Source organism: Anoplopoma fimbria, chromosome 21, assembly GCF_027596085.1.
Source record: "Anoplopoma fimbria isolate UVic2021 breed Golden Eagle Sablefish chromosome 21, Afim_UVic_2022, whole genome shotgun sequence".
In the NCBI taxonomy this organism is placed as follows: Eukaryota; Metazoa; Chordata; class Actinopteri; order Perciformes; family Anoplopomatidae; genus Anoplopoma; species Anoplopoma fimbria.
In genome coordinates, this window is record NC_072469.1 from 840264 (window position 1) to 867346 (window position 27083).

At 42.8% G+C, this 27083-nt stretch overlaps 1 protein-coding gene across 1 annotated transcript in view; it reads right to left on the reverse strand.

The window, feature by feature from the left end:
• The window catches only part of LOC129110777 (melanoma receptor tyrosine-protein kinase-like), a 32335-nt gene extending 5491 nt beyond the window's left edge, over positions 1-26844 (reverse strand). Inside the window, 19 exon segments of the mRNA XM_054622987.1 lie at positions 304-402; positions 1284-1406; positions 1582-1726; positions 4220-4252; positions 4350-4507; positions 5014-5104; positions 5602-5734; positions 5818-6017; positions 6197-6287; positions 6429-6502; positions 6716-6842; positions 6927-7040; positions 7498-7639; positions 8503-8621; positions 9317-9385; positions 9520-9654; positions 10805-11009; positions 12778-12929; positions 26636-26844. Of these exon segments, the coding sequence (XP_054478962.1) occupies positions 304-402; positions 1284-1406; positions 1582-1726; positions 4220-4252; positions 4350-4507; positions 5014-5104; positions 5602-5734; positions 5818-6017; positions 6197-6287; positions 6429-6502; positions 6716-6842; positions 6927-7040; positions 7498-7639; positions 8503-8621; positions 9317-9385; positions 9520-9654; positions 10805-11009; positions 12778-12918 (2199 nt within the window). The 5' untranslated portion in view covers positions 12919-12929; positions 26636-26844.
• Positions 26845-27083: the final 239 nt, after the last annotated feature.

The window sequence follows — 27083 nt, forward strand, 5'->3', positions numbered from 1 at the left end:
TGATTTTACCTCTTTATTCCCTCATGTGGTGAAACACCTTCATCGAGTCAAATCTAAATCAAACTGGTTTATGTCTGACATTTACAGCCAAAAGCAAAGAATCAAGTCATTTCAGAGCATTATGTTGTAATCCATAAATATTGAGTGCAAAGTGATTCTTTTTGAGCACACAAATCAGTAATAACCCGGCTCTGTAGGAAGAAAAGTAAAGAAGAAGAAAGAGAAACAGCAAGTAGGAGGAGGAGAAGAGGAGGAACTGGATGGAAGAGGAGGATTCAATAGAATAAAGAGGAGGAGTCTTACGTCCAGGATTTCTTTGTTGGCTTTAGGTGACGTGGCCTCTCGGAGAACTTTAATGGCTACTGGGATCCTCACGTTCTCTCCTTCAGGGATCCACAGACCCTTAAAGCAATATTTATTATATTCAATACAGTAAAGCAGAATAATGAACTTTAGAAATATGTTCAAATAATAAAAGAAGTTAAGAAAAAATGAACGACGAGAAGTGAAACTTTACGACTACAATTGGTTACAAATCAAAACCCATGAATGCACACAGCCTTATGATATCTGAGTTAGAAAGTGGGACGAACCCCACTAACCCCTGACCTCAAAATCCAAGATGGCTGCCGCCCCGCATCACCAGTAAAACAGCTGTAGTAATATTCTGTCTTGTCCCTCATTAGTCATGTTGCTAAGTTTGTTTGTAAAGCAAAATACCAACGTTTTGTGTTGTTATCAACTGGTATTGCTAATAAAAGCTAGCTTGGTGGGAGCTAACACCATTAGCTTTTCCAACTTGTTTTACTGGAACGCGGTCATCTCAGGTGTGACGTCAATGGAGCGCAGCATTGACACGCAGCAGTGTTGTGAGCTAAATGCTATAATTGGCATGCTAACATGCTCACAATGCTAATGCTAACATGCTGATGCTGAGCAAATGTAATGTTACCATGTTAGCATGCTAATATTAGCCAATTGTCATGAGGCAGATTGGATGTCTTTAGTTCTGCAGGTATTTCAGCATAAACCAAAGTGATGGACACGTTAGCATGTTGACGTGATGATGGACGCTGGATGAAAAGTCAGAGGATCAACAAAGTCAGTGGGATCATCCCTTGGGGACCATGAATGTTTGTTCATAATTGAATGACTAAATGAATCAATGGTTCCTGAGATGTTTCCGTCTGGACCAAAGCGCTGGAGCGACCCACATCTCCATCCCTACACATCTTCAGTAAGAGTACCATGAACTATTGTTTGGTTCATCAAAACCTTCTCACCTTGAAGACGGTCCCGAAGGCCCCGGAGCCGAGCACTCGGATTTTCTTTAACTCCGTCTCCTTCAGGATCCTCAGCAGCGCCTGATTAGGAGCCTCACCGCTGGGAGTCAACGGCTCCACCAGCTACAGCACACACAGTTTAAATGCTTCAATTTAATCTGCAGCACATGTCCACAGGAATCAAATATGTACATGGGTTATATACTCTACATTTGTTTTTGTGTTTCTCAGACATATTTATATTCAGTGCTGAGGTCAACAGTCCTTCATTAGTTAAACGAACAGCGTCCTCTCACACCTCTCTCTCCTGCAGCAGGCGGCGCGTCGTCCTCTTCTCCCTGATTCTCCGTCGCCGCAGCAACACAAAGATAACCAACGACACGATGACCGCCATCAGGAGCCCGCCAACCACGCCCACCGCCAGCGTGGAGGTGGTGGCAGCACTGTGAGGACACACAGAGCAGATGTTTGTGTTTTAGAGGATCTGATGTAAGAACGTTAGTATCATTTCTCAAAAACTCCCATCTAAATTAGTCATCATAGTCGCCCATTAAATTGAGGCCCATTCACTCCCATTCAGATGTTGCCAAGTAGCGATTATGATTATCTCCTATCTAATTAATATCTCATTATACTCAATTAGACCACTGGAAGTTAGCATTCAGGGCAGGACTCACAGACTACCTCACAGGCCGGCCACAGTACGTCAGGGTGGATGGCTGTGTCTCTGAGTCTGTGATCAGCAACACCGGCGCACCCCAAGGAACTGTACTGGCACCGTTCCTCTTCACTCTCTACACCTCGGACTTCCGCTTCAACTCTGGTTCCTGCCACCTCCAGAAGTATTCCAATGACTCCTCCATTGTTGGATGTATCACCAGGGACAACGAGGAGGAGTACAGAGGACTGATTGAGAGCTTCATCACATGGTGCAGCAACAACCACCTGAAGCTCAACATCAGCAACACCAAGGAGCTTGTGGTGGACTACCAGAGGAACAGAAGCCCCCCTGTCCCTGTTTTCATTCAGGGAGGGGAAGTGGAGAGGGTTGAGTCCTACAAGCACCTTGGGGTGCAGATCAACAATAAACTGGACTGGACACACAACACTGACGCCCTCTACAGGAAAGGACAGACAGGCTGTTCTTCCTGAGGAGGCTGAGGTCCTTCAATGTGTGCAATAAACTGCTCAAGGCATTCTACCAGTCTGTGGTAACCAGCGCCCTCTTCTTCTACCAGTCTGTGGTGCCCTCTTCTTCTACCAGTCTGTGGTAACCAGTGCCCTCTTCTTCTACCAGTCTGTGGTAACCAGCGCCCTCTTCTTCTACCAGTCTGTGGTACCAGCCCTCTTCTTCTACCAGTCTGTGGTAACCAGTGCCCTCTTCTTCTACCAGTCTGTGGTAACCAGTGCCCTCTTCTTCTACCAGTCTGTGGTAGCCAGTGCCCCTTCTTCTACCAGTCTTGCCCTCTTCTTCTACCAGTCTGTGGTAACCAGCGCCCTCTTCTTCGCTGTGGTGTGCTGGGGTGGTGGCATCAGGACTGGAGATGCCAACAAACTCAATAAGCTGGTGAGGAGAGCCAGCTCTGTGGTGGTCTGGAGCTGGACAGTCTGGAGTCAGTGGGTGAGAGGAGGATGAAGGCCAAACTTGGAGCCATCCTGGACAATCCCTCTCACCCTCTCCATGAGGAACTGTGGCAGCTGGGCAGCTCTTTCAGCCATCGGCTGATTCTAAATTTACAGGACTGTAAATTTCCCCGCTGCGGGACTAATAAATAAATAAATAAATAAATATTTTATTGTATAATATGTGTATTTATTATCTATTTAGTTTCTATGTAGTTGAGCTGCTGCAACACCCCATGGGGATCAATAAAGGAATATAATAATAAGGACTGAACGCTAACATTCAAAAGTTAGAATCCTATTAACCCCTATTCATATGTAAAAATGTAATTACAATTTACTCACATTCAATGTTGGCATGCTAACATAGACTCCTATTCAAACTAAGCATGTTGGGGTAGAATTTAAAACAACTGCCCTTCGACTAGTGTGGTATAATTCACATGAATCTCCATTAGAAATGTAGCATCTCTGTTGACTCCCATTATAATCTGCACAAACCTCCCTTTGCAATGGAACTGTGTGTTCGGACAGAACGCAAGGAGAACTTTAGAGGTGTAAGCAAAGTCAATGGAAAGTGAAGTGACTCGTTAGTGTGAGCTGAAAATGTTTATGGTTATCCTGATGTTCATTATGAATCCGCTTCATAAACTATACACACATCACAGCTTGAGGGATGTTCACCCAGTGAGATGAAAGGTTACTAAAGCATGTTGAATGTCAGTCTAAGGCATAAAGTAGATTGGTTGCTTTGTTACAGAAAATACGACAGAGTATTATAGTATTCTTTAACAATAAAATGCTGCAGGTCTTGCTCTAGATAAATAAATTAGTTCAACACACGTCTGTCACTTGTTTCCTCGGTTTCGTTGTTGTCTGTTTTCACACTCGTAGTCTCTGTCGCAATAGATATCATTTATGCTTTTGTTCCTTTACAGTGTCTTTGTGAACTTCACAAAAAACAAGCCCTCCTCAAAGCCTCAAACCGGGACTTCAAACATCTGCACCGTAGGTTTAACACGCCGTCCACACTACGAGGTAACCCCGGCGTTTCCAAACTTGCCCGGCTTTCGTTTAAGTTTCCAAACTCCTCCGTTTTCGATGCTCTAAAACTGAGTGTGGATGCTCAGTGTACACATAGCAAAAGATGTCAATTTAAAATGGAAACGTTGTCTTGTGGATGTAGCCTCACTCTTTATTTATGAACCTCAACTTTCAGGAGATAAATGTGGATCAGCTAACGGGATTCAAAGCGACATGCAGGAACAAACTGCTGATCTGTGAACTTTGTGTTTGTGTTGTTGTATTTTTACCCGATGCACCATGACAGTCCAGCACCTGAACACCTGCAGACACAGAGACACAAAGCTCCTTAGAGTCACGTCACTTTTCTTAGTTCACGTCCCGTCGTAGACGACACTCGACGCCCTGACGTGTTCTCACCCCTGGGTGCAGTTCTGGTGGCAGGGCTGGCACTGGCCGGTCCTGTCGGCGTAACTCCAGATCAGCGTGTCTCCGCCTCCCAGCACACCGTGGGGGCAGCGCGGCACGCAGTGGGGGCCGTCTTTAAAGTGGGCGCACTGGGAACACTGGTCTGGACCCTGCAGGAGGAAGTTATTTATTCAAAATTGAGTCTGTGGGTTTTTGTTGCACCGCTCAACCGGACCTGTTCACATCGTTTGTTTTTAAATGTTTTCAGAAAATTAGTGATATATATATATTTTTTTATGTCTTTAAACTCTTTCATTACCCACTTGTTATTATAATATTATATCTTGTGTTTTTTTCTCTATTTCTTTTGGTGTAAAGCACTTAATAATAATGTAGTTTATTTAGAAAGCTGCTTTAAATAATAAACTTATCAATACTTGTATGCTATGCTCAAGTTAAGAGATGTACCTCGATAATGAAAGTTAATTTAATCTTAATCTACGCTCAAAGTACACTCACTAGCTGAGGAAGACCATGAAGAAGACTAAATATGACCCCCCCCCTCAATAAGTGATTGTGTCATTAAAAGCAGATTATTGTGAGAAACAATCCTAAAATTCCATTCCATATAGCTCATATTAGTGTGATAGAAATAGAAACCAGCAGCTGGACTGACCGGTCCTCTGCAGGTCTGGATCCCGGTCTCCAGCAGACACTCTGGGTGACACTCCACACAGTTGCTGTTCACCACCACCTCTCTGGGCTCGCTGCAGGAAAACACAGAGAGAAACCAGCCGCTGCATTCACATACAGGGTCCACGGAACAGCCTGGTTCTCCTGCTAGTGCTGGAAGAAGTACTCAAGTATTTGACTCAAGTGAAAGCAGTAGTACATAGTGTAGAAATACTCGGTAAGCAAGAGTATAAAAGAACCTAAAGTAACAGTATGGTAAAAGAATATTTGTTATATTATTGGATTATAATTATTGACGCATTATTGTGTTCTCTTCTTAAAGTTTGAAATACTTTATATACTGACAGAATTTTATTTCATCGTAACATTTATACGTCATATTTTATTTATGTAGTAGTCTAGTGTAGTATATAAGTACTCAAAGTCTACTGACATCAACCTCATGCAGCTTTGAAACTGAACAGATTTGAGCATATTAAGCCATAAGGTCACAGGTTCAAGTCCCAGCAGGGACAATCTGCTGTGGTTCAAAGACGTGTTGCCGATGTGCCGTTGAGCAGCTCTCTCTCACCCCTGCAGCAGGTTGCAGAGCGCCACACAGCGCCCCCTACGGTTGTAACGGCGACAGGAGACACACATGGCGGGACCTGGACCCCAACAGCCCTCATCTGTACACTCCAGGTCACAGGTTCGATTCTGTTGCTCTGTGTAAGCCAGACAAGAAGGTTTTTCATATTTCATTCTCTCGTCTTAGCAGCGATGGTTGTAACGACGTCGAGAAGCTCACCGCAGACGTCTGGGCGAGCGTTGTTGAGCATTTTGGCAGTCTGGTCCCTGGATCGGAAGAGGCGGGTCCACTGGTCGGGTCGGATGTAGCAGAGCTGAGAGTTGCCCTTTATTATCACTTGACCGGCACTCACCTCCTTCAGAGAGCGCAGACCCAGCCAGCGGAGGTTCTTCACCCACATCACCAACAAACTGTACTGACTGGAGAGGAAAGATTTAACAGGATTCATACTCAACCTCTAACCAGTGGTGGAAGAAGTACCCCGATCTGTGACCAGAAGGTAGTAATACCATGTCAAGTACTGCATTCAAAACTTTACTTGATTTTATAACAATAATAATTAATATTTTAACAACAATATCTTTATAAGCTGACTCACGAGTGGGTTGTTCTTCCTCTGATGATCTCCAGGTTCTCAAACACTGACAGAGAGGTCAGATTCTCCGGCCAAAACTGGATCAGCAGGAAGCCTGGAGGAAACACACACACACTGATCGTGAACAGCATACTCTAAAAACCTGAACCCTAACCGGGAGACTCCAAAGACTGGGAAACTCCAAAAACGGATCATGTCTGGAGGGCTCCAAAAACCTGACGACCTTTTGACCTACCTGTGATCTCCTTCACCGTCCTGAAGTACTCCAGTTTAGCCGGGTCCATGGGCGGGATTTTATAGTGCGGGTCGCTGAAAGAGCCAATGAAAGGAAACCCCTTAGTTTCACTTTTCAGGAAATAAAAAACATCCTGTTTCACACAGTAGACCTGGTCTCCATAACTGTGGTGAGACTACATACTCTCTTAGATGGAAGGATTATCCAAAGTAACCAGGACTCTGTAAAGTCACATGGCTGTTTAATGTTTTAATCTTTTACTTGGACCGTATCTCGGAGTATCTCACCCATTGAAGGAGGTTGTGATGATTAAGACGTCCCCGATGATCTTCGTGCAGTTCCTGAAGGATTCGATGTTGGAGGCGTTGACGGCTATGGTGTTGATCAGAGTGCCGACCCCAACGCCGTCACAGGCTGGAGGAAGAGGAAGACTCTGTCGGGTTATTTGTTCAGAGTTCAGGTCTCTCTATCTCTGTCTGTCTCTCTAGGTCTCTCTACCTTTAGGACAGGGACCATCGCAGTCTTTACAGCGCTGGACCCCGTTCTCCTCCACCTCGTACATCCCAGCACTGCAGGTACGAACACACGATCCTCCCGCCACCACGTAGTTATCTTAATGCAAATAAAAACGAAGCAGAGTTCCACCAAACGTTAAATGAGGATTCCACTAAGTCATTGTTGCACGTCTTTAACACAAAGAGGACCAAAACTTAAGCAGAGATATCGTCTTTGATTTTTATTCCACACAGTTTGCTTCCTTGTCAAATCATGGCGCCTACATTACCCATAATGCAACTGTGTGGCCAACAGTTCAGTCAGAGATTCAGTGGTGTTACAGAGGTCTCACGTTTTTTGTAGTCCTCGACCAAAGCTGACTGAGGTGACATTTATCAGACGTCACACCACAGCTGGAGACATTAAAGGTGGATTCTACTTTTAAAACGTGTTTCAGGACAAAGTTCTCCTTTAACTGTCTCACATTCTTCAGCTGCGGTTTAAATAAACACTGCATGAAGTGATTGTTTGAATGAAGATATATTTGGAATGAATAGGGGTTTAAAGTCCGTACGTGGACAGGCCTTGACGCAGGTCGCCCCGAAGGTGAACTTGGCGTTGGGGTTGTTGACCACCTGGTGGGTCTTGGGGTCGTAGAGTGTCAGAGGTGGACAAGCGTCTTTACAGGTCCCGTCATCGTTTAAATCCCTGCAGGCCTGGACAGGAAGTAGAGAGACACAAAGACAGACTTTAGTGTTCGACATCAACCACAGAGAACATCTGCTGTTAGTTGGGAAATGTTTCTTTTTTTAAATGAAACTTTAACAATGATAAGGTTTTATTTTTCCGGGGTTCCAGTGAGACCAAGACTTCCCTTTCTGTAAGCGGTTCATCAGATTAGCAACTTCAGGTACAAGATTAAAGTTTGAGTTGAGAGATAATAGGTACGACTGAATTGTTTCACAAGTAGCCAGTTAAGAAGCTGATTTTAAACCAATAAAAAGCTAAATCATCGTCACCAGACGACAGCACCAAAGCCTGCTCCAACACGATTGGTCAGTACCACTCAAACAGACAACAGAACAACCAACATGTGGAAGCAGAATCTGTTTCTAGAGATCACTTTTAAGGTATTGACCGAACCAGCCCAGTACCGAGTAGTACTTAAACCTCACCAGTGAGATCTGGAGCAAAATGACTATTTGTATGTTTTTTTAGCATTCTCTGATCTAACGTGTCGTGTGATTGGCTCACAGCAGCAGCAGCCGCCTCCGAGCCTGGAGATGTCTGAGCCGGCGGCTAGAAGCTAACGGTGCTAACAGCGCTCACAATGGCAAACAGTGTTAACAGCGTCTAAACCTGGCGGGTGGGCCCTACGTTTCCGTGACAACGTGGTCCCGTCACCGAGGGCGTTATCGGCGGTAATCACTGTATGAGGCGACAATAACCTCAACTGAGAACCGCCCCGTCTTCATTCGGGTCTTGGGTGGATCTTGAAAGGTTTTTTTGGGGTTTTTTTTATCTCATTGACGTGGGTCAAGCTAACAGGGTAACGTGTTAGCACGGGTTGCACACTGACCAGGCAGTCGGTGGCTCGAGGGCCAGAGCAGCCGGCTGCACAGTGTTCGTTGCAGCAGTCGCTGGGTTTCGGGCCGCGACACCTCCTGCTGCACTGCTCGGCACACGGCAGCCTGGTGACTGAGACACAAGGACACAATGAACCTCCAGACAGATCGACAGCATGAAGGATTCAGATGTTTATTTCTTGTAAAAACAACTTAAATGGATCTGTGCAGAGAGAACGGAGGAAGAAGTACTCTTTAACTTCAGTCAAAGCAGTGATACTACAATGTAGAAAAGAATGTTACTAAGTAAAAGTACAAAAGTATCAGTATCAAACTAAAATGAAAACATATTTATTATAATAGTTTATTGCAATAATTAATGTGTTCATCGCTTTCATAAAAGTGGAGCTTGTTTTAATAACTTTTATCTCAAATAATAATAATTTATTATATATTTTTTCAATAATCTACAACTGAAGTGTAGTGGAGTAAAAGTACAAATGAGCAGAAAATACTCAAGCAAAGTACCCGGAAGTACAGCACTTGAGTAAATGTACTTTGTGTTACTTTAATGCAAAAAGAACAATTAAAGGTTATTAATAATAGAAAATAAAAGATAATACTGAGCGGTTTCTTCATTGAATCTTGACGATTAAAGTTGATGTCTTTATATTTGATATTTAATATTAATAATAACAAAGTGCTTTGAGGACCGGGTGGAAAGTAAACAACAGTTTTAATATATATATATATATATAAATATATATATTTAAGTGGAGTTAGAGTAAGAGGAACAGGAACGTGTGACGGAGACCGTAGAGTGTTTACATCTCTGGCAGTGATCCGGTCCGGCAGCCCAACACGAGCCGTTAACACACCTGGGGTCACACTTCTCACCTGCAAACACACACACACACACACACACACACACACACACACACACACACACACACACACACACACACACACACACACACACGTTAATGCTCAGCAGCAGTTGAGAGAGGAAGCTTCGTCTTCATTCCACTCACAGGTACGCGTGAAGGTGTCCGTCTTGAAAAGCATGCTGGAGTTGCTGTCTTTGTCCAGGATGTCCCACCACTGGATGGTCTCGACGTTGCACAGCAAAGGATTGTGGGTCATCTTCACGCCTCCTTTCAGAATCTCTGTGAGGAGAAGATGAAGTTTAGGCATCTTGGAGTTTCTCAAGTCAATCCAGTGAAAGAGGATTCTGGGTTTTTAACATTTTATATCAAAAGAATGAATTCTTATGCGTTTTTAAAATAATCTACAGCACAATATTATGGGACAGACTTGTGTGTGTTCCTGCAACTGAACAAAATGTCATCACACGTCGTCAAAAGCTTGGTTTGCGTTTGAACACGTCCTCCAGCTTCACATGCAGAGCTACCAGAGACTTTAAGTCCAGTTAATACGTCTGGATCCCTCTGCTCCTGAGTCTACGTCACCCACGGCTCCTAAGGGTGCGGTCTGTGTCCTGCTGCCAGAGCACAATCTGCTGTTGACTGAAGATTTAGAAGCGGTGTTCAATCCCCGCCCCACACCCATGGAGCAGCTTGTGAGATGAAACGGAGCAGAACACAATGAGCTAAACGCCGTGTAATGAGGAGAAGGTGGACGTGGAGCTGCAGGGAGACCGCTGGGCAATTAGGAAGAAAAATAGTTGTTTATGAAGAACATTTAAAAGCCAACAGTCAGACTGGCTCTAGGTATTAGCTGGGAGCTCAAAACTCTGAGGGCCCCTGAACTACTCACCGCAAATCTTTGTATTGGCTGTGAAAACTTTCTCTGTTACTGTGTGTGTGTGTGTGTGTGTGTGTGTGTGTGTGTGTGTTGTGTGTGTGTTGTGTGTGTGTGTGTGTGTTCCTGTGTGTGTGTGTGTGTGTGTCTGTGTGTGTGTGCTGTGTGTGTGTGTGTCCTGTGTGTGTGTGTGTGTGTGTGTTCTGTGTGTGTGTGTGAGTGTGTGTCTGTGTGTGTGTGTGTGTGTGTGTGTGTGTGTGTGTCTGTGTCTGTGTGTGTGTGTGTGTGTGTGTGTGTGTGTGTGTGTGTGTGTGTGTGTGTGTGTGTGTGTGTGTGTGTGTGTGTGTGTGTGTGTGTCTGTGTCTGTGTGTGTGTGTGTGTGTGTGTGTGTGTGTGTGTGTGTCTGTGTGTGTGTGTGTGTGTGTGTGTGTGTCTGTGTGTGTGTGTGTGTGTGTGTGTGTGTGTGTGTGTGTGTGTGTGTGTGTGTGTGTGTGTGTGTGTCTGTGTGTCTGTGTCTGTGAGTGTGTGTGTGTGTGTGTGTGTGTGTGTGTGTACCCGTCAGGCTGCTGAGCAGCAGCTGCTTCACCCCGCTGGTGTAGTTGAGCGTTGCAGACGAGTGGTTCTGGTTGTAGTTGGACATCACCAGCAGGGCGAACTGGTTCTCGTAGAGGTTCTGGCCTCGGATCAGCTTCAGATTGACCAGCGGGATGTCGGCCTCGTTAATGGCGATCAGAACGTAGCCGCCCACTTCCTCGATGGTCTGAAGGGAGAAGAAGAAATCATCAGTTTTTGTTTTTAGGTTTTTCTTTTGAGTTTTCTCTTACAAACTGAAATATTTAAAATTTCTGTTTAAAATTTTCCAAATCATTCAACAATCTTTATTTCCTTCTTTTACGGCAGCCGCTGGTTTCAGCTCATTTAAAAGACGTCAACAGTCGAGTCGCCATTCAGATGTCAAGTGACTCTTAAGCAAACTTTTGAAACGTGAATGGGGTGTGTTTCCATCAGCTGGTTCGGAGCAAAGGCTGAATATAAGTGACCATATCTGGACTGAGGAGGAGTGACGTAGAGACGCCGTATACGTCTCTGGTGTGGACCTGTCAATCAGTGTGTAGCCCCGCCCTAAAGCATCCCCTGCTTTATGGTCTGTTTGACTCTAAATGGAGCATCATTTACTAAATGAACATCATGCTGTATTGAAGAAGACTTGAAACTAGAGATTGAGACCATAAACTCATGTTTACAATGTTTACTGAGGGAATAAATCAAGAGAGAAGTAGAGTCATTTTCTCATAGACTTCTATACAACCAGAGGAGTCGCCCCCTGGTGGACACAGAGAGAATGCAGCTTTAACACAGGAAGCTTTGAAGAACCAGAAGTTGTCTCCTGGGTTGGAGCCAATAAACTGGTCTACAGTGTAGTTTGGTCAGAAGGTGGCGCTGTAGGCTTCACTTTAATCTACCAGTAAACAGAGTAGAAGAAGAAGAAGTGGATGTCGGCCTGATCAGTCATGTGAGTTCATTCTGCCAATAAGGTTTCTGCAACAAACCGACTTCTTGTGGTTTGGGCTTCAATGATATCTTTACTCGTATAAAACACTGAAGGAAGAATTCTCCCACGTCAGTTAAATGATTTCTACGTCAGAATTTATTTGGCAAAAACGTTTCAATGAATCATTTAGTTTTCCTCCGTTTCCTTTTCTAAAAGAATTCTTCAAAAATGAACATAAAAATATGTGAATGGAAACACGATGTATTGATTATTGGTTAATCGACATGAATCATTTATCAGATTAAATATATGTAAGAAAAGAGTGAAGTCTGCAGTCTGGAGATCAGAGTGATCAGTCTCATCTAATCGGATTCTTTCCATGAGGTCTGGAGGTTGTGCAGCATTATTGGCTCAATCAATATCATATCATATTTATTTTTATTTTTTATTAAATTCCTGATTTACTTGGATTCTGGTGAGTTCGTGGCTCCAATCAGAAGTTTAAAAAGACATAAAGAATGTGCACTGTTGTGTCGTTTTCAACATGAAACCATCTGATGATCGTTCTCATGTCCAATCATCAGTTCGAAAGATTTCTTGATATTTTCCGCTCGTTGGAGATTTGTTAACACACAGTGACATTCAGGATGGTGGACATGCAGCTGTGGACTGTTGTGAACTCCCTCTGTTGACCTAGAAGTCGCTCTGACCTGCTTCACAGCGGCCTGGTTTATCTTCTGGGGTTTGGATTTTTTTTCTGAAAACAAGAGCTCCTCAAAGCAACGCTGTTTTACAGTCGACCGTCAGTTCACTGATGTCAGAGCGCCCTCGAATGCAACACAAAGAGAGTTTTTAAAAAAGCTCCCTGCTCACATCTGCAGCACCACAGGAAGGAAATGTCTGAAACCAGCAGCTGGAACCAGCAGCTGGAAAGAACCTAAAAACTGATGGATGATTTGGATAAAATGATCAGCAGGAGTACAAAGTGTGTTTGAAGCCAAATGACGGATTAAAAGAGTGAGACAGGTAGACGGACCTGGAGGAAGGACAGGTCATGGTGCTGCTGGGTGTGGGTGACCTCCAGGTTCTCCAGGACCACGGAGCAGTTGGTGTACATCTTCACCATGTTCTCATAGTGAATATCAGGAGTCCCCAACAACGTCAGGAAGTTCTTCATTCCCCGACACACTGAAAAGATAGATAGATAGATAGATAGATAGATAGATAGATAGATAGATAGATAGATAGATAGATAGATAGATAGATAGATAGATAGATAGATAGATAGATAGATAGATAGAATAGAAAATGTTCATTTGATTAGAAATATTTTTTGTCACTTTTTAAATAACATGAGCTATGGACACTTGAAATACACAGAGAGCTGTTTATTTAGCTCTGCTGGTGTTGGAGATCTGCTGATAAAATACAAAGACTTTGTTTTAGATTGTCTCACAGACAGGAGCTCTTCTACTTGGTCTTTATTCTGTTTCAGTCTCAGGCTTGTTTTACTTTTGTTTCTTTGGTTCACACTCTGGTTTCATTTGTAATAATGTTGGTTATCATTGTGTTGTTTCTGTTACTAAAGCGGTCAGATACATTTTTAAAGTACCTCCAAATTTGATTTGAACACAGTACTTATACTCAACTTGTGTCTGGCATCTTGTTTTATAATGTATGTGGCTGCTGAATGAAAATGTTTGTTTTTTGTTAGTAACATCCAGTGAGGTAACATAGCGATGTTTCCAGATAAGAGGTCATTATGTAAAGTACTTAGAGAGAGTTCTCAGGGAGGAGCAGGAAGGTGTGACGCCTTAACAAAGAAGAACCGGTTCCCCCGCAGGTCACATGTAGACGATTATCTCTCTGAGCGGAATGAAACCCGACAGGCTCAGTTAGAACGAGAGAGCAACCAGCATTCACATAAAACACCAAAGAGGCATTTTATGTTAAAGCGGAGGATGGGAAGTGTTTGTTGGAAGATGTTCTGCAGCGTAGCAACCGACGTTCTGCAGCGTAGAGACCGACGTTCTGCAGCGTAGAGACCGACGTTCTGCAGCGCAGCGTTCTGCAGAGACGTTCTGCAGCGTAGCAACCGACGTTCTGCAGCGTAGAGACCGACGTTCTGCAGCGTAGAGACCGACGTTCTGCAGCGTAGAGACCGACGTTCTGCAGCGTAGAGACCGACGTTCTGCAGCGTAGAGACCGACGTTCTGTAGCGTAGCAACCGACGTTCTGCAGCGTAGCGACTGAAGTTCTGCAGTGTTGTGACCAACGTTCTGCAGCGTAGAGACCGACGTTCTGCAGTGTTGTGACCAACGTTCTGCAGTGTTGTGACCGACGTTCTGCAGTGTTGTGACCAACGTTCTGCAGTGTTGTGACCAACGTTCTGCAGTGTTGTGACTGACGTTCTGCAGTGTTGTGACCAACGTTCTGCAGCATCGCTACTGACGTTCTGTAGTGTTATGGCCGATGTTCTGCAATGTTGTGACCAAACTTCTGCTGCACGGTAACGATATTTAGTCGGGACCGATGACGTTCTGCAGCGTCATAACAGAAGTTCTGCAGCATCAGGACTGATGTTCTGCAGCATCAGGACTGATGTTCTGCAGCATCAGGACTGATGTTCTGCAGTGTCGTGGCCGATGTTCTGCAGCGTTGTAACAGAAGTTCTGCAGCCTTGAGACCAACGTTCTGGCTGTTATCTTCATCTAGAAAACTAAAGTATTAGTCAGATAAAAATGGAGATTATTAGTTCATGAACTGATGATGACTTTGGTCTCAACTTGTTTTCTTCTTCTCTGTGTTTTTCTGGCTGCATTCCTATTGGCCAACTCCCTGCTGTGATGTCACAAAGACAACACAGCTGCAGCCAGCACTGTCTCTGCTTCTCTCTGATTGGCTCACAGCTCACTTTTTGACCAGAGCCTCAGGGGGAGCGGTCCACAGCAGGACACACACACACACACACATATATATATATATATATATATATATATATATATAGTGTTATTTATCATGCAATAAATAACTAACATTATAAGATAAGTTAGACTTAATGCTAGTCTTCCTTCCTTCCTTCCTTCTGGCCCCCTCTCACTCATTTCTCTCTGTGGTCTCCTTGCTTCCTCTCCTTCCTCTCCCACTCATTTATTCCCTCCTCTGTTCCCCGTCTTCCTCTTTTTACTCCCTCCGTTCCTCTTTTTTATCCCCAGCTGACTCATCCATCCTCCCACTCCATCTCCGTCCTCCTCTTCTGTGCTTCCTCACCGCTTCACGTCTCACAGAAATGGAAACAACTAAATATGTTGTTCTTCCTGTTTTTCTGATCAGAAGTCACAAAGATTTGGGTAAAGCTTGGTTTGGGAACAAACACAACTTAGTAAAAGGTCATGGTTTATGTATACTTTTTTGTGGTTGTCACGGTTACAATGAAACTACCTGGTTAAGGTCAGAGAACAGCGGCGGTCATGTTTCAAAGTCGGTTTAAAAACAGGAAGTGCCTCCTGTGTCAAAGTCACATGTTTTGTTGATGCATGTGTGTGTCTCGCTTGTTTTCTGACACTCAGTCAAATACTCTCCAGTAACAGACCCTCGATGGCCACGTCGTTAATAAACAGGTGATTTAAAGTTAAAGTGTTGCCGTGGTGACGTACAGTATTATATTAATATGAACACTACGAGTACTAACAGAAATAATACACCTAAATAAACAAGCTTATACCTTTAAGAATGAAAGAAAAGAGACGATGATAGTGACGACTTCAACCTACGCAAGTACACACACGCACACACACACACACACACACACACACACACACACACACACACACACACACACACACACACACACACTTTTAATGTGCAGCGTGCCATACAACAGATCAGACCTGTTCCTGAACAAACACTGTGTGTGTGTGTGTGTGTGTGTGTGTGTGTGTGTGTGTGTGTGTGACACACACACACAGTGTCCTTTTAATGTGCAGCGTGTGATCAGACCTGTTCCTGAACAAACACTGTGTGTGTGTGTGTGTGTGTGTGTGTGTGTGTGTGTGTGTGTGTGTGAGTGTGTGTGTGAGTGTGTGTGTGTGTGTGTGTGTGTGTGTGTGTGTGTGTGTGTGTGTGTGTGTGTGTGTGTGTGTGTGTGTGTGTGTGTGTGTGTGTGTGTGTGTGTGTGTGTGTGTGTGTGTGTGTGTGTGTGTGTGGGAAAGAACTGAACATTTCTTTGAAACTAAAACTTAAATCTTCTTCTGTTTGTTTTTCTGATGACTGTGAGTTTTTTTCAGCAGCTGGACAGAAGCAGAAAAACCTGAATTCACTGAAACACATTTAGAGACAGACGACTCATTAAGTGTTTAACCCCACACTAACTGCTCCTCTTCATGTGTGCGTATATCTTTGAACACAGTTATTTCTCCAAGTTTGTTTCTTTTCACACGACCTTCGTTTACACGAATATCTCCGTTCACACGAGAACAGCCTTCTGCGTCAACGTTACCTCAAACACCAGAGAAGAAGGCGGGCGTTCTGAGCATGTGCAGTGAGCTCACTTTAGAGTCGCTGGTCATTCATTTGTTGATTTATTTATTACTTTAGTTTGAGTGACATAAAACCCGGTTTATGGACGATCTGCAGAGACATCGAGTCGTTAAAGTCGTCGGCCCGCTACAGCTGAGAGAGAAAACACACGAATGAATCAGAGGAAGAAGAAGCTTAATGAAGAAACTGGATCTTTAAATTCCTCTTTATCCTTCTGTACTCTGCAGCAGTGTGTGTGTGTGTGTGTGTGTGTGTGTGTGTGTGTGTGTGTGTGTGTGTGTGTGTGTGTGTGTGTGTGTGTGTGTGTGTGTGTGTGTGTGTGTGTGTGTGTGGTTAGTCAAACTGTCCCTACATTCAGGGTCAAACCGTCTGTTTTTCTGTCACCGGGTCGTCTACCTCTCTTTCTCTGTTTTCTTCATGTTTAAAGGAACAGTTCTGTGTGGTTAGCCTAGCTTAGCACAAAGACTGGGAGCGGGGGGAAACTGCTAGCCTAGCTGGAGAGGAGTGTGTGATTTACATGCTGGAAATGTTACATTTATTGACACATTATTGTTATTACTATTATAATGTGAGGTTTGAAAGTTATTGTTTTTTGTCTCTTATGAATCTTTATTGTTTTTCTAGAATAATTGTATAAACTGAAGTCTTCTGACTGACAGAATATGACTTGTCTTCCCATGTGGAACAAATCCACTTCCTCCTCCTGTTTTACTTCTGTCGTCTGGGGAAGATCGATGGAGACGACAACACGTTTAGTTCCAGTTTAGATCATAATCACAGCGGCAGCCAATCAGAGCTCAGAGAGGAGGAGGAGCGTTGATCTGTTTCACAACCTGAGAGAGATCAAGAGATAACACACACACACACACACACACACACACACACACACACACACACACACACACACACACACACACACACACACACACACACACACACACACACACACACTTCCTCTCTCGTTGCAACAGGACTGTCATAGGAATGTGAGAAGCGGAGCGTTTACATGCACACTAATAATGTTATTGTGAATTTAATCTTTCAAACAGAAGGTTCGCACATGTTGAGCAACAATGCAATCATTGATCGTCTTTCACTGGAATCTCACGTCATCTAAAGTACAGAGTATACAAAACCATGTGGTCATTTCATGTAGACTATTTATTTATTAAATCACCAGAAGAAAAAAAAAATCTAGTTGATCTTTATTTTTATTTTTACTGCAATTTGAGACAAACAGTCTTCTTTAGATGTGTTTAGAGGAATGACGGACTTTCTCTTCTTCCTTCTGGTGTTGTTGTGTTACGTGAAGTACAAAAGAATGTTGAATAGATTCTGGATTTGTGTTTATGAAATTAAAACAAAATATAAAAACCAGAGACCAACAACCATAAAAAGATCGATCCATAAAAGCTCTGAGGTGAATGGATGTGTTTGACCTTCCGTGACATTGCCTGCAGCTGAACTTCAAACATCCAATCCACAAAATCAATGAGAGCTTTTCATCGCTCCGCTCCATCAAGGTCGGCTTTAAACTGTGGTTAAGTGTTTTTATTGAGGCTTCTGGATGTGACCAGACAGAAAACTGTGGTTCAAAATATGTTATTTCAACTGTTGTTTAAAATATGTCATTTAAACTGTGGTTTAAACCTCAGATTAAACTGGTTCAAACTGTGGTTAAGTGTTTTTATTGAGGCTTCTGAATGTGACCAGACAGAAAACTGATTTAAAATATGATATTAACTGTTATTTAAACTGATTTGAACTGTTATTCAAACTGATTTTAACTATTGTGCTATTGTACTGTGCAATACTAAAAAATATTCCGTCTGTTTATATAGTATTTTAATTATTGTGGATTTTTAACGTTATTTACTTATTTAATATTCTTTACTGTGTTATTACTTATTTATAATACTTGTTTTGATCTTGTTTTTTTACTATGTCTCTAGTTTCCACTGTCCTCTCTGCTGCTGTAATCCTGCAAATGTCCCCGCCGTGGGACTAATAAAGGATTATTTTATTTTATCTTGTCTCCCATTATTTTAACTGTTATTCAAACTGATTGAAACTAGGCCTGTGTATTGGAAAGCATCTTATGATACAATATGCATCGCATTACACCCCAATACGATACGATAAATATTACAATATATTTCAATATTTCATTTATTCTTTTACTGAAAAAAGAGCTGAAAATACAACTTGCTGTGTAACGCCTGAATAGACTTATAGGTACTTAACATATTGATAATTCAAGGGAATTTAAAGGACATTTTTAATTAGACATGATTTTAGAATATATATATTGACGGTAGCTGCTGACATATACGAGCAAAATGATGGCGATAGTAGACTGTATCGATGTCGAGCAGAGAGGGATAAACTTTTCTGATTGTCTGCTAAATATAACAGTGAATGTGTAGTTTTCAAACAGACACACATAAATAAAATACGTGTTTTTAGACCAGAAAATAACTAAACAAAATGTGTTTCTGTATCTGCTGCTCTTGAATTGAATTTGAATGAAATACTTTTAAACTCTAACACTGTTCATGGCCTCAGGGCTCACTTTAAATAAGTAGTTAAAACAGGCAGAACTGCTCAGATATTGGTTTCTGTGTCGACAGGTTAAGACAGATTTATTCTATTGAAGTTAGTCGACATTTAGTGTTTAAACCGGGATGTGTGATTTATTAGAAATATGCTCACGTTATATTCTGGTTTATTTGAAAGATTCATGGTCATAGTTTGTCCCTCAGCAAACAGAACCTGTTGTGAAAAACAAACGCTGTGTTTGGTGGACTCGTGGACTCAGACATAATGTTGTCCTGCAGAATGCCAGGAACACAGCGGCCTTGTCTCTCTGTACACACACACACACACACACACACACACACACACACACACACACACACACACACACACACACACACACACACACACACACACACACACACACACACTAGGAATGTGTCAACCAGCTGAGAAACGCTTGTCCTGTTGAACAAACACTTCTCAGGTTTGAGCTCCACTCCGGTTTTCACATTAAAAGCCTTCATTTTAAAAGAGTTAAAAAAACAAAACACCGGGACATAAAAATGAAATGCACCGTAAGCTTATTGAAAATGATAGATTTCTTTGTGATAATACATAAATAAGACAGATCTCGTCTTTATGGGTATTTTAATGACAATTAAACCTTTAACCCAGAAGAATAAAGTCCCTATGAACTAATTCATCAATTGTCTGAATTCTGTCCAACAGTATGATTGAAATATTGTTTTTAGAGCTTAATGAGTTATGACAGTGCATCAATGAAAGCAAATATCTGTGCAGATGCAGTGGATCAATACAAATAAAAGTCTCTGCAGGATGTAAATAAAGGAACGCCGACGTGTTCTATAAACATTCATTTCTTCGTCCTACTCTAAAACTTCACTCACAAAAATAAAAAAATAAAAACGTCTGACAGAAGAAAAGCTGAATGGAAAAACCTGAACAAACGTATTCCCAATCAAACTAATCACAAAATCTGCACTCTGCACGAGTGTGTGTGTGTGTGTGTGTGTGTGTGTGTGTGTGTGTGTGTGAGTGTGTGTGTGTGTGTGTGTGTGTGTGTGTGTGTGTGTGTGTGTGTGTGTGTGTGTGTGTGTGTGTGTGTGTGTGTGTGTGTGTGTGTGTGTGTGTGTGTGTGTGTGTGTGTGTGTGTGTGAGTGTGTGTGTGTGTGTGTGTGTGAGTGTGTGTGAGTGTGTGTGTGTGTGTGTGTGTGTGTGTGTGTGTGTGTGTGTGTGTGTGTGTGTGTGTGTGTGTGTGTGTGTGTGTGTGTGTGTGTGTGTGTGTGTGTGTGTGTGTGTGTGTGTGTGTCCTGCCGGCAGCAGTGTGTGCAGGTCCGAGCGAGACTCTGCTTGTCTGTCACTCTGAAGCTGCTTCCTTCTCTCTCTGTTGACATTGAAGGAAAATTCCAACGACTGAACAGTTTCTGTCTTTTTTTCCCCCACAGTGAATAACGTTGTCGTGGAGACGGGCTGAGGACGCGTCTCCTCCTCTCTGTCCCAGAGGTAAGAGAGACCATCTAAACCCAGATCTACTATTCTCAGCTTCTTGTCGGGCTGTGATTGGCTGACGGTAACCTCAACCACGACTGAGAGTCTAAACTCCACCTCACAAAAGTGAGACTAAGAGCTCTACCTGATAGGTGGAGGATGTTGGAGGCCTCGTGCAACCTGCACACACTGCAGCTCAAGCACTGTGTAAATCCAAAGATCATTCATCTGAATTATTGCCATATCTCAGATTTAATTCGGTGGTTCAAACAGCTCTGGTGTCGTGTTCACTGACGGGCCTTTCCACGACCAATCAGAGCTTAGTAGGCGTGGTTTAAAATGTGGTTGTCATCTTCCTACATAGCCAGCTAACTATTTACCTTAATGAATGAGATGGACACATTGGACAACCTTCAGATTTAATCATTCCTAAATCATTGAGCTTCAATGTCAACTGAAAATGGCTTAAAAAGAAAATTCCCTTTCTAACAGTCTAGAAGTTATCAAGCTTGAGCACTCCTCATACTTTAAAAGATAACAAAACTACACCCAAAAACCTCTATTCATAACCTGTCTCAGATCAAATAAGACAAAAGTCATTTTGTCAACAGTTAATTGGTGCTTGTAGTAAATTCAGGCTCAAAACGTCACATAAAAGATGCAATTACATTTTGAAATGCGTGCGTGTCCTACGTGATGACACATCCTGTTACACAGTGGTTCTACCTCCAAATAAAAAGTGACTTTTTGTCAGACGCCTTCCTCCTCATGAACAGGTGAGACCAGTCGTAGGATTACAGTGTTAGTCAGTGTTACCGGTGTCTGACTACATTACTGGCCCACTGCCAGTTTGTAGAAATAAAACCCATTTGGTACATTTTCCCGTATCAGGGCCCACGTTTATCAAAATATTAAAACCCTAGTTTGTGAATACTAAGCGTAGGCACAGATTAGCAGGAGATTTCCCACACTTATCCCGGCTCGAGAGGGAGTTGACCAACTAAACGATGGGGGAGGATTTTGTGTCAAAGTGAAAAAACAAAAGCTCAAATTTGGCAATATTTCAGATTCTGACTTTTGGTATGAAACCGTGCCCCGCAGCAAAAGCTCGACAGCAGGAGTCAGAAACACATCCACCCAATGTGAAAGATCAAAGTAAGTGCTCTTCAGATATCATCTTTTCTTATGTATAATCTATAACACCAATGTCGTCACAAGTTTATTCACTGGTGAGGTGAAACGTTTTAAAAATCAGCATAACAATAAAAATATTTTTTTGTAGAAGATGACAGGGGCCGAGGATTGAACCCTGTGGAACACCACAGGACACGGGGATGCGGGAAAGAGACATTTCTGTTTGAAAGCACAATTGGTATAAAGTCCCAACATATTCTGGTAAAATCAAGACTTTTTCACTTTTTTCTTCAAATGACCAGATCAAGGTTTTTATTGCTACCTCCACAAGAAAGAAGGGAAGAGTTAGAGGAAGTGATCTTAGAGTACACATTAGTAAACTTAAGGAAAAACTGATAAGAACCCCTTTCCTCTCACACCTTCGGAACTAATAAAAAGCTGTAGACGTGGCCTCTGATGCTGATTTATGCTGCAGGTTTCATGAGTGAGAACAGCAGACCCAGCTCAGTGTGAACTCTGACCTCCAGAGAAGGACCCAGCAGTTTTAATATGAGAGTCGAACAGAGGTCAAAGACGTTTTCACTCTCCTGCCTCAAACACAGAGTGCACATGTTACAGTAGAGAGCGAGCGGCCTGTTTAATCCTGCTAAGAGTTTCTAAACTCCATTACTGACATTCTTTACATTCCAGCTCTGAAAATCCCCCAGGCTGCACTGCTGCTGCTGTTTGCAGGTCAAGCAAAGTAAAGTCAAGTCAATTCTATTTAGACAGGCCAATATTATAAATCACAAATTTGCCTCGAGGGCATTTACAGCCTGTGTAGCATAGCACATCCTCAGTCGTCAGACTCTGATGGAGCTGCATCCGATAGCTGCTGGGAATCACTGCACAGTTGTTCTAATTCATCAGCTGCTCTAATTGAAACAACTTCAACGGCCCACAGATCCACAGATGAGACAGATAGTCAGAGCACCCAGCATGCACCTGCTGTTTCTGAGCTACTCTGTCGTTATTAGTGATGCAAATGACATTCTACTAGATATCTGTATATGTGACATGTAATAAGTAACCAAAATCAAATACTTAAGGGCCGAAACATTTACATTTCAGCTTCTCTCTGTCTGTAACTTTTACCATGTTTTTCTACCAGGTATATGAGTATGTGTGTGTGTTGAAGAATTAGTGTGTGTTCTGCGGTAATGAGGACATTTAACACTCTGTAAACAGATGATGATATCTGACAAAACACGTATTTTAATGTTTAGTAAGACTGAAAAGTCTGAGTTTAAAGTAGAGATATGTCCATCGATGCAAAGCGATTGCAAAGACATGCAGGACTACAAAGAGACAAAAATCTAAAGTTTTAACAGGAAAATATAGTAGAGCACCATTAGCATAACAATAAAATAAATGTCCTTAAATGAAAATGACAGGGGCTCGAAGATTGAACCCTGTGGAACACCACAGGACACGGGGAAGAGACAAAAACTATTTTAAAGAGACGCAAAACAACCACAAAGAGACAAAACCTATTCTTACGATAATTGTGGGGCTTTTTGCAGCCAAGGGGCGTACATCTGCTGCTGCTGTAAGGACTCAGCCTTGGTTTATGGGATGCCCGATCTACCCGATGAGACAAAAGTTATTTTAAAGAAACGCAAAATGAGCACAAAGAGAACGAAATACGTTTGTATATTCTTTCAGTCTGTGTGTCGAGGGCCTGTTGTCTCATAATCTGTCCACGAAGCCCGGTGAGCACAGTTTGGTCGTAGTTCAACTCAATATGCCAAGTGTGTTGCCATGGTTACCACGAGGCTCCAGCATCCTTTATTATGTAGAGTTTCATTTAGCTGCCTCCAAAGAAACACACACACATGTAGAGACACAAAGACATGCACACACACACACACACACACACACACACACACACACACACACACACACACACACACACACACACACACACACACACACACACACACACTGCCAATGTCTTTCCCAAAAGTCAAACTCAATGGGAACAAAGCTGACTGACAGATACACACACACACACACACACACACACACACACACACACACACACACACAGAATTCATTGTAAGTTTCTGTTGGCAGACTGAAGTTTGAATCTCTCAGTTCGATGTTTCTCAGTCACAACCATCAGTGTTTCATCATTTACTGCAGCTGAAGTTCTGAAGTTTAAACAGTTACAACATCAAGAACAAACACAACCAACCACACACACTCCCACACACACTCACTATGTTCTCATGTTTGATCGTTAGTCGATGACTAATCACTGCGAGAAGCTGCTGAATGTGCAGATAATAATCACTGATGTCTGTCAACTAATCAGAAGACGCCGTTCTGCAGACCACCCAGACACAAGCACTGGGCTTGACAAGGTGCATTATGGGTGAAAACTCTATTAATCACACACACACACACACACACAAAACTTTAATCACTGTTCAGGTCAACAGTTTAACCTCTGGTTTAAATCAGAACTTAATGTGTATTAAACTACAGGTAACCATAGCAACAGCACCAATGCCTCAGGCCATGTTACCATTTAATTCATTCAAGAACTTATGTTGAGTCCTCAAGGACCCATAAAAGCTCCAGGACCCCTACTAAGTCTAATAGGACCTCTGGAGACTCTCCAAAGGATTCTACAGCCTCCTCTGGACCATCTGGACCTCCTCTGGATCATGTGAACCTCCTCTGGACCACCTGGACCTCCTCTGGACCATCTGAACCTCCTCTGGACCATTTAAACCTCCTCTGGACCATCTGAACCTCCACTGGGCCATTTGAACCTCCTCAAGGACCTCTTGAACTGCTAAGGAAACACTGGACCTCCTCAATGACCCCTGGGACCTCTGTAAAGACCTCTGCAACCTGCTCAAGGACATATTTGAACTCCTCAATCCCCTTTGGCCTCCTCATTAACGGTCCTTGTTGTTGTCCCTGAGGAGGTAATGGAACTTAAAGGGAACACCAAGGCCCTTCTCAAGGACCCCTGAAACACCTTCAATGATCACTGTAACCTTCTCGCCTAATTCTAAAACCTCTTTAAGGAAACCTAGAACCTCTGTGTGGAACCTTTTAATGCAGCCTCAAGGACCCCTGAAACCTCTTAAAGGATATCTGGAACCTTCTCAAAGATCTGTACAACTTTTTTCAAGGACCCCTATGACTCTTCATGGACTTCCATAACCTTCTTAAAGACCTTGTCCTCCTGTCTAGAACCTCCAAATGGACCACTAGAACCTCCTTGAATATGTCTAGACGCTCCTCACAGACCAACCATAGGACCACTTGAATCTCCTCGAGGATTGGCTGGCAGATTGGGGGGGAATTGAACCGTCAACTCTGACATGAGACTGAAGCATCTGTCTGTGTGACAACACAACAGTCCATTCAAAACAAGGAAAGACACAAAAGAAATCCTCCTTAATCAAATTGTTGTCAAGACAACGAGAGAGTGCAGTCAGCTGTTTTCACTTATACCTGACACACACACACACACACACACACACACACACACACACACACACACACACACACACACACACACACACACACACACACACACACACACAGTCTGAACAGCTGAGCTCAGCGTTTCCTCATCATTCAATACATTATTTATTCTTTCAGGAAACAAAAGTCTCATTTAAACCTGATTGTCAGAGATATGCTCAGACCTCATCACTCAGAACTCCCATGATGCTTTGCAAGCTTGTTTTGGGGGGATTTGTTTTGTTTCTACTGTCATTTCAGCCAGAAACAATCCGTTATCTCGTTATCTGTGCTTCCTGCTTTTATCCATCTTTGATAAACATCTTTCGGTCGCACATAGTGAGCATATTGTCGTTTTACGCTTTTAAAGATCGACATGATAATAGTTTGATTTACATTCAACACACAAAGGCACAAACAAAAAATCTGTGTGTGTGTGTGTGTTGTGTGTGTGTGTGTGTGTGTGTGTGTGTGTGTGTGTGTGTGTGTGTGTGTGTTTGTGTGTGTGTGAAAATGAGAAACACATGAGAAATAAACAAGCTTAATGTCGTTTAGCTTTATATCATTACTCGATGAACTCTGTTTCTTGTTTTTTAAAAGGTTATAAACATGAAGGTTCATCCTCTGGAGAGCAGGAGGGAGATCAGCTGAGATATCTCACTGTGGAACAAAGTGCTCTTTTCTGTTTTTATCATTAAACTGTTGTAGTTTGGACTCAATTAATCTGCAACTGTTTTTAAAAAACAATCCATCTTTTCAGTTTGTTTTTTGAAACAAAATAAGCCAAATATTCTCTGTTTTTATCTGCAATGTGATCATTTCTTTTTTCATAGCGTCATTATATTGAAAACATATTAAAATACATCCCAATGGGCTGTGGTTTCTGATAACTGACACTTTCAACCTGACATTTTATAAAACAAATGATCAGATGATCAATCAATAATTAAAATATCTGCAGCCTGAGAGTTGTCCATACACGTTATTGGTTTGTTATTCTCTGAATGCAGTAGTTTCATGTGTCTGTGCTGTTTATCTACTGACCCTTAAATAAACATTAAAGGCATTAAAGCAGTCAGTGGTTCTTTTATCATAGTGATGATTCATATAATATCATAATGACATGTTATTGAGTGTATCTTCACTTTAATGCATTTATTCTGTAAATCAATCCTATAATAGTATTGTCTACATTGTAATAACTGTTGTGTGTATTATTACGTGACATGTACTAATACTCTAAACCTAGTGAACATTTTACTCCTTTTATCTGTTTTATATACTGGAATATGTTTTAAATATCATCCACTTCCTGGAGTGAGTGTTTCACAACAAAACTGTAGAATGAAAAAGTGCATCAACTCCTACAAAGAGATCACAAACATGGACGGATCATTTCAGGTGAAGCTGCAGAAACAATAGAAATAAAAGAAATAAAAGAAATAAAAATCTTTAAAATCTTGAACTCCGGTGCTCTCTCTCTCTCTCCCCGGTGCTCCCTCCCTCTCTCCCCGGTGCTCTCTCTCTCTCTCCCCGGTGCTCTCTCTCTCTCTCCCCGGTGCTCTCTCTCTCTCTCCCCGGTGCTCTCTCCCTCTCTCCCCGGTGCTCTCTCTCCCTCCCCGGTGCTCTCTCCCCGGGCTCAGTCCTACCTGTCCGGCCGGGGTCGGTGCAGCAGCAGCGGCCGAGCAGCAGCAGCAGCAGCAGCAGCAGCTCCTCCTCCTCCTCCTCCTCCGCACAGCCTCATGTCCGACTCACACACCTGGAAAGATCTGCTTCTGCTTCTGGAGGACGAAACGTTTCTCCATGAGAGGAGCAGAGAGCCGAGAGGAGTCCACCTGTCTGTCTGTCCACCTGTCTGTCTGTCTGTCTCTCAGTCTCTCTCAGTCTCTCTCTCTCTCTCTCTCTCTCTCTGTCTCTCTCTCTCTCTCTCTCTGTCTCTCTCTCTCAGTCTCTCTCTCTCTCTCTCTCTCTCTCTCTCTCTCTCTCAGTCTCTCTCTCTCTCTCTCTCTCTCTCTCTCTCTCTCTCAGTCTCTCTCTCTCTCTCTGTCTCTCTCTCTCTCAGTCTCTCTCTCTCAGTCTCTCTCTCTCTCTCAGTCT